The 14741-nt window shown below is 49.0% G+C and overlaps 1 protein-coding gene across 1 annotated transcript in view; it reads right to left on the bottom strand.

Moving 5' to 3' along the window:
• Positions 1-2113: 2113 nt before the first annotated feature.
• LANCL2 (LanC like glutathione S-transferase 2) overlaps positions 2114-14741 on the bottom strand; it is a 34719-nt gene continuing 22091 nt past the window's right edge. Inside the window, exons 6-9 of the mRNA XM_064169895.1 lie at positions 13986-14168; positions 10713-10889; positions 6068-6140; positions 2114-2719 (exon numbers count right to left, since the gene is read on the bottom strand). Coding sequence (XP_064025965.1) covers positions 2604-2719; positions 6068-6140; positions 10713-10889; positions 13986-14168 — 549 coding nt within the window. The 3' untranslated portion in view covers positions 2114-2603. The remainder of the gene's footprint in view (positions 2720-6067; positions 6141-10712; positions 10890-13985; positions 14169-14741) is intronic.

Here is a 14741-nt window from a genome sequence, read left to right as displayed (position 1 = left end):
AGACATTGTCAGAGCTTCCTGGCTCCTGCTCCATTGCAGGAGGATTCTGTGGAGCAAGAAGGTGCCAGGAGGCTGGTCCCAACACAAAGCTAGTAACTGACTTGCTTGTTATTTTGACAGGTGCACTCAAGCATCTTGGAGATCTGCTGGGTATGAAGCTGTTCTAAATGTGTACCTGTTTTAAACCAGCAGGTTTTATTTGCCCTTGGGCTCCAGCCAGCCCAAATCAGCTCCCACAGGCACCATTCTAGGATCAGCAGCTGAGAAGGTAGTGTATATGTGTCATCCCTGTCTGAAAATCCTGCCTGTCAGGACAACACATGCTTGGGATGTGCTGGGAAGGAAGGCTGCCTGATGGCTTTTGTTCTGTTTGCAGGTGGCTCCTGCAAATCTAGCAAGCCCCCTCCCTGGTAACACACCCCACAAGCTCTGCAGTCACGACAGAAGGGAAGAGAAAAGGGGTGTGGGGGTGATGTGAATCAGAACTGCTATGTGCCTCCCTTGTTAGAATTCTTGTGAGACTTCATCCCAGGCAAGTTTCCTCCCAGTCTCATCACTGGGCAGGATCAGAGATCCACAGGCTGAAGGAGGACACAGTTAGACCTCAGCAAGTTTGCCCCAGAGAAACATCTTTACTGGTACCCTGTGCATTGCTTCTCGTCCTCAGCTCTCCCTGCTCCTTTAAGGATGCCTCCAGTTGCTACTCCAGTTTGCCTCACCCCAGCTGCATCCCTCACTCTTGCTGCCTTTCAGCATCTTCCTCACCCCTGGCTGTACCAGTGCAGCTGGGCTGGTGTCCCCCACCTCATCCTCTGGTCTTAGCCAGCAGGGTGGAAAGGTCTCTCCCACCGTTTCCACATTTTAGTCCTACTTAACCAACCAGCAGAGGAGCTACAGTGTGGAAAGAAGCTGTCCCTGTGCTGTCACTGCTGCTGTTTTCCAGTAGAACTGAAGGTGGAGATCATTAACATCTCAACAGATCTGGTAACAGACACTAAAGAGTTCAAGGAAGTCACCTGCCAGCATGAAGACTGATGCAGGAACAACAATGCATCTCCGAGCCTGCTCACAAGCAGTGGCACTCAGCAGATGGCCCACAGGTCCCACCCTGCTGCATGCCCAAGAGGTCAAACCTTGCCATCTGTCACTGGCACCAACAGAGAACACCAACTCAAGCAGGCTCCTGGAACGATGGAGCACAGGGAGGGCTGGGTGAGGGCAGAGCTTGGGAAGTGAGTGTGCACCACTACACTTACCTTTCTCAAGCACTAGGTGTACTTACTGTCTGGAGCATGTAAGCCTTTCATGAGTGTACTCACAGTATGTTCCACTTCTGTTGCCACTCAGGAGCACCTAGAGGCAGGTCTAGTACTTCACAACCCCACCACACTGCAGGGGGGAGCAGAGCAGGAGCAGCACAGTTAAGACTTAAGGGCAAAGGGCTTTTTCTGCTTGGATTTGCAAATGAAATCAACTTCAATGACGGTCTCTGGCAATGGTTTCAGCTCACTCATCCTTCTACTGCAGTCTCCACAAGCAGCTGGGATTGATGACTGTGGCCCTGCCATGGGGGTAATCATAGCCAGGGCTGCAAGAGGGAGGGAAGGGCCTAGAACAAATCAGTGTATTGGTTTGGAAGAAACGGTCCTCTCAGATTACCAGCAGGAGGAACTGGCCTGACACCCTCTCGTCTTCATTTGGGAGCTGAATGCTGCAGGACAGGTTGACTACACACCCATGGAGAGGTGAGAAGCACAGTTATGCTGTCCCTGCACTGCTGTTGCTAGCAGCAAGTCAGTACAGATGACTCACCTGCAGGTTAAGCCCATGCGACGAGACAGCACTCTGCAGAGGTGGGGACAAGCCTCCTTACCAGCTCTAAGTGGCTAACACACACCACACTAACCAGGTGCAGCTGTCAAAGGCAGCCTCTTTCAGGCTTTCTAAAAAACACTTCCCAAAACAGCAGAAGGCAGGTAAGGTAGGTCCCTTCCAACCTATTTCTGAGAACAGAGCTGGCCTTGCACCTCATCAGCAGAAAAAAAAAGCTGCTCTCCATCAACTTAGCTCCTAGGACCATGGAGCAGAAAATGCAGGAAAGTAGAACATTACAACATTTCTCATCTTTTCTTTTAGAAGTTGCCAGCTCAGCAGTGAAGCTGGGCACTGTCCTGGCACCAAACTCTGGCACAGGTGGAACTCTCCTGGGTAACCACGCTGCAGAAAGCAACAGTGCTGCTGTGAGTCATGCATGGAGGTACAGGAGGGAGATTCACACAGAGACCAGCTTTTTGCTAACAAGAGACTTGACACACAACACCAATACACATGCAGAGCATGTCAAAGACCTGAAGAAGACAAATACATTGGAAGAGAGAAAGTTCAAAACTTGACTTCTCCTGTCCTACATCTGAAGGTGTCACTTTAACAGGACTGAAGTGTGGCTTCTCCCGTTCATACTCTAATGACTCATGGTCCTCCGGGGCGGTGGGGTCACGAAGCAGGGTTTCTCCATCCATTGGTTCAGGGCCGAATTGGTTCAGCATCAGAGGCACTAAGCAGTCTCATCTCTTTTGGCATCAGTTTCCTTTCAAAACGATCCTTTAGCTGTCCTGTTCTGCTTTGTTTTCCCTCCTTTGAGGTCCAAGTTCAAATGCTGGAAACTGGGAAGTCTCCGGTACTGAAATATCTGAGAGGAAGTGAATAGCTCCAGCCATGCCTAGAACGTAAGGAGACAGAGCCATGTGCACCTCTGACATCAAAACAGCACCGTGGCCAGCAAAGGCAGCAGCACTTGTCTCAATGCCTCCTTGTTAGAGCCCTTTTTGGAACAGGTGAACTGAGGTCTCCCCTCAGTCTCCTCTTCTCCAGGCTTGTGATGGTTTGGGTGTTACCTGCCCCCCCCCAACTTTAGAAGTCACCCAGACTAGACTCAGCTGGCTCTGGAAATTGGATGGAGCTTATTATTTACAGCTCAGCACAATATATAAGCAGATATTTACAGTATATACAGGAATATACAAGGTAAAAGGTAATGCAGAAACACAACTCCCCTCCCAGAAACCTGAGTCCCCAGGAGGGGCTCTCAGCCACCCCTTCACCTTCTCCCTGCCCCTCTCAACCTTACCCCAGTGCCAAGGAAGAATGGAGGTTTGGCCAGGGGGGTTAGGAAGCAAAGTGGATCAGTCAAAAAAATGGAGAGTGAGGTTAGAGAGATGCAGCTCAGCCAGCAGCTCGAGTGAGTGGTTATCTATGTTTTTATTTCTTGTTCCTGTACATCTCAGCAAGCCTATGAGTGAAGTAGACATCACCATTGTTTTCCTTTCACAGCCTGTAACCTAGTTCTTCTCACCAAAACATTCTAGCCTGCTTCAAACTAGCACAAGGCTCAACAACTCCAACTCTGTCAGACGCTCCTGACAGGCCCTGTGCTCCAGGCCCCTCTTCAGCCTTGTTGCTCTGAACACACTCCAGCTCCAGTCCCCCTTGTAGCAAGGGGCCCAAAACTAAACACAACACTCAAGCTGGGGCCTCACCAATGCTGAGTACAGGGGGGTGAAAGGCAAGTGCATCTGTACTTTTGCCCAGGAAACCAAGTTTCACCTGAAGGCAAGCACCAAGATCTCTCTGTTGCCATCTTTTCACTTGCACAGCCTCAGTGCTACCTTGAAAAAGTAAATCCCAGTTTGGACCATCCCTCAGAATCAATCTCCTGTCAGAGAGTTATAGAGAGTGAGAAGGTCTCCCCTCAGTCTCCTTTTGTCCAAACTACTCAAGCCCAGGTCTCTCAGCAGCTCTGCACCAGACCTGTTCTCCAGGTCCTTTGCCAGCTTTACTGCCCTTCTCTGGACACACTCCAGCACCTCAATATCTGTCTTGTCGCAAGGGGCCAAAACTCAACCTTAGACTCTGGGTGTAGCCTCACAATGCTGAGTACAGAAGCACAGAATATTAGGGGTTAGAAGAACTTCTGGGGATCATCTAAGTCCAACTTCCTAAGTCACCTAGATCAATTGCAATGTCCAGGTGGGTTTTAAATTCTCTAAATAGAGTCCAGAACCAATCTGGGCAGGATGATCCAAGGCTCTGGCACCATCACAGCAGAGTTTTAACTCATGTTCAGATAGAACCTCCTGGGTTCCAGTCTCTGCCTACTGTCCCTTGTCCTATCATTGGTAATCACTGACATGAGTCTGGCACAATTCTCCTGACCCCTACCCTTTAGATATTGATCAGCACCGATAAGGCCCCCTGCCTCTCAATCTGTTCTTCTCCAGGATAAAGATCCCAAGTCTCTCAGCCTTTCCTCCTTGCAGAGATGCTCTGGTCCCCTCAGCATCTTTGTAGCCCCTGCTGGACTCTCTTCAGCAGTTCCCAGTGTTTCTTGAACTGGGGAGCCTAGAACTGGACACAGTACTCCAGGTGTGGCCTTGCTAGGGCAGAGTAGAGCAGGAAAAGAACCTCCCTCCATCTGCTGGTCACACTCCTCTTAATGCACCTCAGGAAACTATTGGCTTTCTTAGCCACAAGAGCACATTGCTGGCTCATGGTGAGCTTGTTGTCCACCAGGACCCCTAAGTGGCTATGTTCCAGCAGGTCAATTCTTAACCTGTACTGGTGCAAGGGGTTCTTTCTCCTCAGATGCAAGTTACCCCTGGAGAGATTTCAACTGAACTCTCAAAGAAAAATGTTTTCCTGTGAGAACAGTCAGACATTGGAACCATCTCCCCTACACTGGTCAGTTGTAAGACTCAGCTTGAGAGGGTGCTGGGCCAGCTCATTTCCATCAGCCAGAAAGACAGGACCAGGTGATCCTTGAGGTCCCTTCCAACCTGATATTTTCTGCCTTGACACCTGCCCTTGCTGAACTTCCTGAGGTTCCAACTCTCCAGCCTGAGCCGATTCCAGCCCGAGCCAATTCCAGCCCCACTCGACAGGCCTTCAGGCACTGCTCCCGGCTGTGTTTCTTCTGCTGTAATTCCACATGCTGGTGGCAGGTGGCGCACTAGGCTCATGGTTCCTGAGGCAGCAGCAGAGGAACGTTTCTAACGCACCAGGATAGGAGAGGGCATAGACAATCAACTACAGATGAAACAAAACGCAAAGCTCTAGCAAAGCATTCAGGGACATCTCTGGGCCTAGAGAAAAGCCCCAAAGAAATGTGTTTCTTTTCTGGGGAAGTAAATGTGACCCATATTAAGATGAGCTTTTCCTGCCTTTAGTACTGTGCAGTGACAAGCCAGCGATTTGGGGTGCATTAAGAATGTGGCCAGCACACAGGTCACTTTGCTCTGCTGAGGCCACACCTGCAGTATTGTGTCCAGCTCAGGGCTCTCCAGGTCAAGAGGGACAGAGATATACTAGAGAGTGTCTAACAGATGCTACAAGGATGATGAAGGGATGAGAACATGTTTGATGAAAAAAGGCTGTGAGACCTGGGGCCATCACATCTGGAGAAGAGAAGACTGAGAGGGGATCATATGAATGCTTATTAAGTCTGAAGGGTGGGTGCCAAGAAGAAGGTGCCAGGCTCTTTCCAGTGGTGTCCTGTCACAGGACAAAAGGCAATAGATACAAACCAGAACACAGGAGGGAGCTCCACCTCAACATGAGGAAAAACTTCCTTCCTGTGAGGATATGGAGCACCGAAACAGGCTGCGCAGAGAGGTTGTGGAGGCTCCTTCTGTGCAGCCTTACAGGACTCATCCAGATGCATTCCTGTGCAACCTGCCCTAGGTGACCCTGCTTTGACAGGGGGGTTGGATTCCATGGTCTTCAGAGGTGCCTTCTAACCCTTACCATTCTATGATTCTATCAACTACTTTGAGAACCCCTACCCACAGCTGCTCCTCTGCCCAGTTCCTCTGCAGCAACACCTGGGACAAAACTGCTGCCCAGGCTCCTGTTTGCTTAAAGCCAAGAGGCATCAACACAGCAAGATTTCAAGTAGGGAGGAGTTAGCTGGTGGTGGAGGGTGAGTTTATTTACTCCCAGCTCCTAAGCACGTGCCAGAAGTGCAAGGCTGCCCACCTTCCCCTATAACACATTTGCAACACCATTACTTTACCTTCAAAGAGCGAGTAGGGTCGGTCAGGAATACGACATCCATGTGCACCATACTCCAAACACCATTCTGCAAACTGGACAACACAAACAACAGATTTGATTTTCATTACTCAAGACTGTTAAATGCAAATTTGAGCATCTGTGTGTCTTTAACAGGTACTAAACGTGCTACAGTGCAAGCAGACACAAGATGGAAATCACTGTGTGAGATCCGTTTGTCCTACAGTTCAACCACGACAAGGCTGCATCTTCCACAGCACCAGCTGCACTTCCACAAGGAGGCCATCAGGTGGGCTGCACTTCACTTGTGCTTCCGATAGGTCAGACCTGCTACACAACAGTGAAAAACACTGACAGAACAGGTATGTTCAGCTTCAAGGGAGGCACTGAGTGTAGACAGCAGATCAAGGGAGGTTCTCCTCCCCTTCTGCTCTCTCCTGCTGAGACCACATCTAGAGTATTGTGTCCAGTTCTGGACTCACCAGCTGAAGAGGGGCACAGATACACTGGAGAGTGTCTACTGGAGACTATAAGGATGATGAAAGGACTGAAAGATCTGTCTGATGAGGAAAGGCTGAGAAACCTGGGGCTGTCCAGTCTGGAGCAGAGAAGACTGAGAGGAGATCTTACAAATGTTTGTAAGTACCTGAAGGGTGGGTGTCAAGAAGAAGGGGCCAGGCTCTTTTCAGTGGTGACCTGTGGTAGGACAAGGGCCAATGGACACTGGAACACAGGAAGGTACACCTTAATATGAGGAAAAGCTTCTACTCTATGAGGGTGCTGGAGCCCCAGAGCAGGCTGCCCAGAGAGGTTGCAGAGTCTCCTTCTCTGGAGAATTTCAAGCTCTGTTTGGATGCCTTCCTGTGTGACCTGCCCTAGGTGATCCTGCTTTGGCAGCAGGATTGGAGTCAATGATCTTCAGAGGTCCCTTCCAACCCTTAACATTCTTTGATCTTGTGACTTATCAACTGCATCTGGATCAATTGAATACCAACCATTTATTCCTCCACAATCACGGCTCCCCAGAGAACATACGGAGCTGTGACTTCCCCTGCTTTTCTGTGCTTCTTCCACCTACAGCACAAAGCTTCCTGCAAAGCAAAGTCTCTCCCCACTCCTGCTAGCAAACAGATCATGCTACTGAGTAGAGGGTGCCCTATTTCTGGAGTAATATGAGGTGTGAGTATGCCCCTAGAGCCATCATTCTGTTCAAGAGGAGGATGAAGAGCAGCATCTCCTCCCTCCTTCCCCCCACTTCTGCTGAAATGTTTACTGGGGGATGGATTTGTCTTCTCATGTGCAAGCATGTGAACATGCTGAGGAAACCCAGCCAAAACCCTACAAACTCAAACACTGTGGGGTCCAGACTGTCGCTATGAAATGACAGAACATTTTTGGGTCCCCCACAGGTATTAAGTCTTCAAACCAAGGTTTCATTCTCCATGTAATCTTGTTCTATTACATGAGAACTGAACATGTTTATAACATGTTTCTAAACTACAATCAGTTCTTGCAACACCCACATCTTGTTGCATCCTTAGCCTTTATTATTAATGCCAGCCTGGGAACTGCAACAGGCATTTGAAAAATGCACCCCAGGCTACTGAGCCAAATCATCCTTTAGGAGTTCACAGCTTCAACACAACCCACAGACCCAGCAAGCCACATTAATAGCTCTGTTAAACCAAGGAGAGGGGAATACCTGAAGGAAAACATCTGCCACTGCTTGTCACAGGGCGATGAGGTGCTCTGCTTGCCCCCAGCTGTGGTTTAACCACAAGGCTGAGCAGCACAGGGCTCGGATGCATTGCCCAGAACCCAGGGTGTCACAGCCCCTTCCTTCTCTCACAGGCAGGTCAGCTAGGAGTGGCTCAGCCTCCTGGGAGCCTGTCTGGTAACGCTGGAGAAAAGCTGCAAAGCCAAAAGTGAGGAGCACAAAGCAGGGCCTCTGTGAGCTTTGGCTTGTCCAAGTCTTCTGGTTCACTTGTGAAACAATTTGGTAGTTCCCAGGACACAACCATGGATTCCTGGCAGGCTCCTTCTCCTGGGCCTCACATTTTTGGTGTGAGCAAACACCCCAGGAGAGGAGCCATCTAGTTCTCTCAGTCTTTTGGTAGAATCAGAGAACAGTTTAGGTTGGAAGGGACTTCAAAAATCATCCAATTCCAGCTCTCCTGCCATGGGCAGGGACACCTTCCACTAGACCAGGTTGCTCAAGGCCTCATCCAACCTGGACTTGAACCTCCAGGGAGGGGGTATGTTTGCTTCCCTGCATGCACAGATCTCAGGAATGGTGGAGAAGCAAATTCCTCTGTCTGCTTCAGGATTTCCCCTACAATAGCCTGAAGGTCCTGACTGAACGCTGGAGATGCTAAAACACAGAATGGCTGCAAGTGTGCTATCAAATGTGTCATGCTGAGCACCACCAGCAAATGGTCTTTGGCCACTGTGCCCTATCTTCCTTCCCCTGAAGGGAATTCAGATACATAACCAAGTGCCTTCCTTGTTTGGCTTGGAAATTCATAGGCTTGTTTTTTCCTGGCTTAGTGTTGGGTCAGAAATGCAGCCATGATGCTTGGTTTAAACGTGACACAAGCAGCAACTTTGTTACGCCCTGCTGACAGAGGGCAGGCTGAGTGGAGATGCCTCATGTATGGCCACTGCCCATCTAAAAGCACCTAAGAAGCAACTCAGCAAATTTCCCATTCCAAGACTTTTTAAAAGGTCTATGTATGCAGTATGGGATCATAGAATGGTAGGGGTTGCAAGGGACCTCTGAAGGTTGAGTCCAACTCCCCTGCTAAAGCAGGATCACCTAAGGCAGGTCAAACAGGAACGCGTCCAGACAGGACTTTGAAGTCTCCAGAGGAGACTCCACGTCTCTGGGCAGCCTGCTCCAGGGCTCCAGCACCCTCACACCAAAAAAGTTTTTCCTCATGTTCCCGTGTTTGTCTGTATCCATTGCCTCTTGTCCTACCACAGGACACCACCAAAATGAGCCTGGCCCCTTCTTGACACCCACCCTTCAGATATTTACAAACACTTGTAAGATCTCCTTCCAGTCTTCTCTTCTCCAGGCTAAACAGCCCCAGGTCTCTCAGCCTTTCCAATCAGACACATGTTCCAGTCCCTTCATTATCTTCATAGCCTCTTTTGGACACTCTCCAGTGTATCCCTGTCCCTCTTGAACTGGGGAGCTCAGAATTGGATACAACACTTCAGATGTCGTCTCAGCAGGGTAGAGGAAGAGGAGAACCTCCTGTGGCCTGCTGACCACTCTTCTAAATGAACCCCAGGAGACCACTGACCTTGGCCACAAGTGCACCTTGCTGTTCCATGGATAACTTATTGCCCATTAGGACAATATGAAGCCTACTCTTGGTGAATTAAGTGAAAAAACAAACCAAACAAACCAAACAAACCAAACAAATCAAACCCAAGGAAACAAAAAGGCTTCATGAGACAGAATCATAGAGTCATAGAATCAACCAGGTTGGAAGAGACCTCCAAGATCATCCAGTCCAACCTAGCATCCAGCCCTAGCCAATCAACCAGACCATGGCATTAAGTGCCTCACCCAGGCTTTGCTTCAACACCTCCAGGGACGGCAACTTCATCACCTCCCTGGGCAGCCCATTCCAATGCCAATCACTCTCTCTGTGAAGAACTTCCTCCTAACATCCAACCCAGACCTCCCCTAGCACAACTTGAGACTGTGTCCCCTTGTTCTGTTGCTGGTTGCCTGGCAGAATGGTTTGGCAGAGATCTTAGAGATGAGCAAACAGAGGCAGAGAAAGCCTTTTCCTTTGGTAACTGCTGGTACAGTCAGGGCTGAGAGCAGAACCTGGACAATTCCAGTGGAAAAAAATCTCAGTGTCTCTTTCTCTGCAAATTGTATTAATGACAAAAAACCCCAAATGAGCAGTTTAATAACCTGCAACTCAGAGCTCTGAAAGCTGCAAAGAGGCACCCGTGTGAAAACAAATGCTTGCAAAAGACTACAAACAGCATCGCTCCAGGGGCTGTGGATGGGAGTGGATGTCTCAGGGGAATAATTAGCCCCATGTAACACCAGCCTGTTCGTGTTCAGGCAGGCTGATTTTCAGACTCTCCATTTTCTCCTGAGCATGTATTTTGTTCCTCCCCTCCTTCTGTCTTTGACTCTGCACATTAAGATGGTGTATGCCCCGTGTGGACAGGCCTTGCATGGGTGTTAGGACAGAATCATACAATCAGCCAGGGTTGGAAAGGACCGTAAGGATCATCAAGTTCCAACCGACACCTCACACTACATCAGGCTGTCTAGAGCCTCATCCAGTCTGGCTTTAAACACCTCCAGGGATGAGGCTTCCACCACCTCTCTGAGCAACTCCTTCCAGGGTCTCACCACTCTCATGCTGAAGAACTTCTTCCTAACATCCAGTCTGAATCTACCCATTTCTAGCTTTGTTCCATTCCCCCTAGTCCTAGCACTATCTGACGTCCTAAAAAGTCCCTCCCCTGTCTTGTAGGACCCCTTAAGATACTGAAAGGCAGCAATTAAATCACCTTGGAGTCTTTTCCTCTCCAGACTGAACAGCCCTAACTCCCTCAGTCTCTCCTCAAAGGAGAAGGGAACAGTGTTGGTGGGATACTGCAGAGCTCACCTTGCAAGCTCGGTAGAGGTACTTTTTGTCCTGAGTTAGGTTATAGAGAGACAAGAAGGAGTAGCCATTGCCAGCAGTACCGTGGCAGATCCCATATCCTTTTCTCAGTAAACCTCTCTGCCAGATGACGTCGCTGCAGTCCATGGCATCTTTCAGGTACTTATCCTCTTTAAAAGTCTGTGGAAGAAAAACAAATGCACATAAAGTACAACTGAAAACAAACAGGCAGTTGGATCTGAGAGATAGAATCATAGAATCAACCAGGTTGGAAGAGACCTCCAAGAGCATCCAGTCCAACCTATCACCCTGCCCTATCCAATCAACTAGACCATGGCACTAAGTGCCTCATCCAGCCTTCTCTTGAAGACCCCCAGGGATGGCCACAACAACCTCAAGCAGCGCTATAGGCTGGGGACTGAGTGGCTGGAGAGCAGTCAGGAGGAAAGGGACCTGGGGGTACTGATAGACAGTAAGCTGAAGATGAGCCAGCAGTGTGCCCAGGTGGCCAAGAGAGCCAATGGCATCCTGGCCTGCATCAGGAACAGTGTGGCCAGTAGGTCAAGGGAGGTTATTCTTCCCCTGTACTCAGCACTGGTCAGACCACACCTTGAGTACTGTGTCCAGTTCTGGGCCCCTCAATTCAAGAAGGATGTTGAGGTGCTGGAACATGTCCAGAGAAGGGCAATGAAGCTGGTAAGGGGCCTGAAGCACAAATCCTATGAGGAGAGGTTGAGGGAGCTGGGCCTGTTTAGCCTGGAGAAGAGGAGGCTCAGGGGTGATCTTATTACTGTCTACAACTACCTGAAGGGACATTGTAGCCAGGTGGGGGGTGGCCTCTTCTCCCAGGTAACCAGCAATAGAACAAGATGCAAGGTCCTTCAACCTAGGAGCTTGACAAAGAAAGCTGCTCTCTCTGAGTTTGTCAGCTACTTCGCTGTAACATTGCAAATTAAGGCATTTGATTTCCAGGACAAATGCTGCTGTCTCTTATTGCAAGTCTCTGTGCTTGGTATGGAATCAGAGCCAGCAAAACATACTCCATTTTTAATTACTGCTTTTTAAAATACCAGAATAGAGTCAGTAAAAGAAAAGCATCATATGCACTAAAGAGGCCAGAAAGGAAGCTGCTAGACAGCTGTGCCCTATCCCTCTTAATCTCCTACAAAGCACTCTGTGCTGGGGAAAGAAGCCTGCAACATTAAGTCAACCACCTACCACAGTCCAAAGAAAAAGCAACTGTGCCTGCTGCCATGTTCAGCAGAGGTTTAAGTGATTTAATGTTCACATTTCAGGTAGCAGCAGGAGTAATTATTTCAGAAACCAAGCCTGCTTTTTGTCAGCCCACCCAGAGGCAAGTAGGGAATCTGCCAAGGAGGACAAGAATTCATTTACATGAATGTAATTAAACTGCAGCCCTTCAAATGCCATGCAAATCAGAAGTGTACAACATGAGAGAGACAGCAAACCTTGGTAAGGAAGAAGAAGACAAACGGTAGGCTTGTGATACTCCAACAATTGTGTCCAGGCCCTGGAAGGGGCTCAAGATCATTGCTCTGATGTTAAATTCTCAAGGGAGAGATTTTAACACTGGAGTAATGTATGGAAGATGTTCTTTGGCAATGCAAACAAACCTACACTTCTGAAAACCAACCTAATTCTTAAAACTCCTGGGAGGAAGGCTGAAAGGATTTAGGGCAATGTTTCACACCCAAGCACTCTGATATCAAATGGTTTAAATCCATAGCTCTCTGCCAAGAAAATTCAGTCTAGTAACTACTAACACAGAGAAGCAGCTTCACTTTCCTCTTTTAAATCATACCTATGGGAGTATTTTCAGGTTCTTAGGTGCCTAGCCTAGGGATCTGTTTTGAAAGGGCAGATCTATGCCCACAGGTCACCAATGTGCCCTTGTTACCGTGAAAGCCAATGCTATCCTGGGGTGCATTCAGTCAGAGTATGGGTTTCAGGCCAAAGGAGGTTCTCCTCTTCTTTTGCTCTGCCCTGCTGAGACCACATCTGGAGTACTGTGTCTGGGCTGCAAATGCCAAGAGGAAGAGTGATGTACTAGAGATTCCAAGAGAGGCTGCAAGGATGATGGACAGGAACATCTGTCTGATGAGGAAAGGCTAAGAGACCTGGGGCTGTTTAGCCTGTAGAAGAGAAGACTGAGAGAAGATCTTAGGAATGTTTATAACTATCTGAAGGGTGGGTGGCAGGAAGGAGGGGCCAGGCTCTTTTCAATGGCATCCTGTGACAGAACCAGCAGTGAATACAATCTGAAGCACAGGAGGTCTTACCACAAGATGAGGGAAAACTTCTTTCATGGGAGGGTGCTGCACCCCCAGAGCAGACTGCCCAGAGAGGTTACAAAGTCTCTTTCTCTACAGAATTTCAAGACCTGTTTGGATGTATTCCTGTGTGACCTGCCCTAGGTGATCCTGCTTTGACAGGGGGCTGGACTTCGGAGGTCCCTTCCAGCTCCTACCATTCCCCGATTCCATGATCAGAACACTGTAAAATCACAGCATCATAGAATCAGCCAGGTTGGAAGAGACCTCCAAGCTCATCCAGTCCAAGCAAGCACTCAGGTCTAGACAATCAACTAGATGATGGCACTAAGTGCCTCATAGAGGCTTTTCTTCAACACCTCCAGGGGCAGCCCATTCCAATACCAATCACTCTCTTTGGCAAGAACTTCCTCCTAACATCCAGCATAGACCTCCCCTGGCACAGCTTGAGGCTGTGTCCCCTTCTGTTGCTGGCTGCCTGGGAGAAGAGACCAACTCCCACCTGGCTACAGCCTCCCTTCAGGTAGTTGTAGACAGCAATGAGCTCTGCCCTGAGCCTCCTCTGCTGCAGGCTGCACACCCCCAGCTCCCTCAGCCTCTCCTCATAGGGCTGTGCTCCAGGCCCCTCACCAGCTTTGTCGCCCTCCTCTGGACACCTTCCAGCACCTCAACATCTCTCTTGAACTGAGGAGCCCAGAACTGGACACAGTACTCAAGGTGTGGCCTGACTAGTGCTAAGCACAGGGGAAGAATAACCTCCTTTGTCCTGCAGACCACACTGTTCCTTGATCCAGGCCAGGATGCTGTGGGCTCTCCTGGCCACCTGGGCACACTGCTGGCTCATGTTCAGCTATCTACCCACATCCCCAGGTCCCTTTCTTCCCTACTGCTCTCCAGCCACTCTGTGCCAGCCTTACAATCTAACAGGCCTGCCTACAGGTGCCTCAATGAAAAGAGAGGTGAATATTAACAGAGCGTGACTCACCTTGTAAGCTTGCATGAGCATGTGGATGACCCCAGGGGCACCATGGCACCAGTGAACCAGCCTGTCAGTCTCATTGCTCAGCGACGAGGGGTAATTGCCGGAGCGGAATTTCTTATGGCGCACATAGTCAATGCTTGGCTTCACCAGCTCTGCAAGGGTCTCCTGGTCCACATTTGCAACTGGCTAGTGGAGACATTGAAGACAATCCAAACAATTAAGCACCACCATGAACAGAAGTAGTCACAAATGGTCTATTGACACTTGATTCTGTGATCTATTTTCACGTATCCCACGTATGCGACCTTGCCCCAAATACTTTGAATCGCTTCATACAGTTTTAATTAATGTCTGCTTCCAACACCCTTCTGATGAGCACATTTACAGCAACTAAAGAGGGAAAAAATGTGGGGCACCTAGTTGCTGCTTGTCTTACTGGAGGTGACACAGAAAGAGCATGGAAGAAGTGTGAACAGAACACAGATTTTGTGACTCCCAGGCCTCTATACCTTGAAACAGTAAAATACTCAGAGGAGGAAGATGAGTTTATAACCACGCTGCTCATAATACACACTTATAATGCAATGGATGACATATTTTGGTTTAAAACTAATGTACAGAAACCTCTCCTATTTTCCAGTGAATGAGTCTATGTAGTGATACAGCTGAAAAGGTTTATGAAGGTTAGAGTCTACCATCACCAACCAAACTCCCTGCAGCTATAGGCTATAAGTGTGCATTTCCAGTTTCAGAAGCAAC

The sequence above is a fragment of the Pogoniulus pusillus genome, chromosome 32 (assembly GCF_015220805.1).
Source record: "Pogoniulus pusillus isolate bPogPus1 chromosome 32, bPogPus1.pri, whole genome shotgun sequence".
In the NCBI taxonomy this organism is placed as follows: Eukaryota; Metazoa; Chordata; class Aves; order Piciformes; family Lybiidae; genus Pogoniulus; species Pogoniulus pusillus.
Note: the sequence above shows the minus strand (reverse complement) of the source record. Positions and strands in the feature narration are given on the sequence as shown.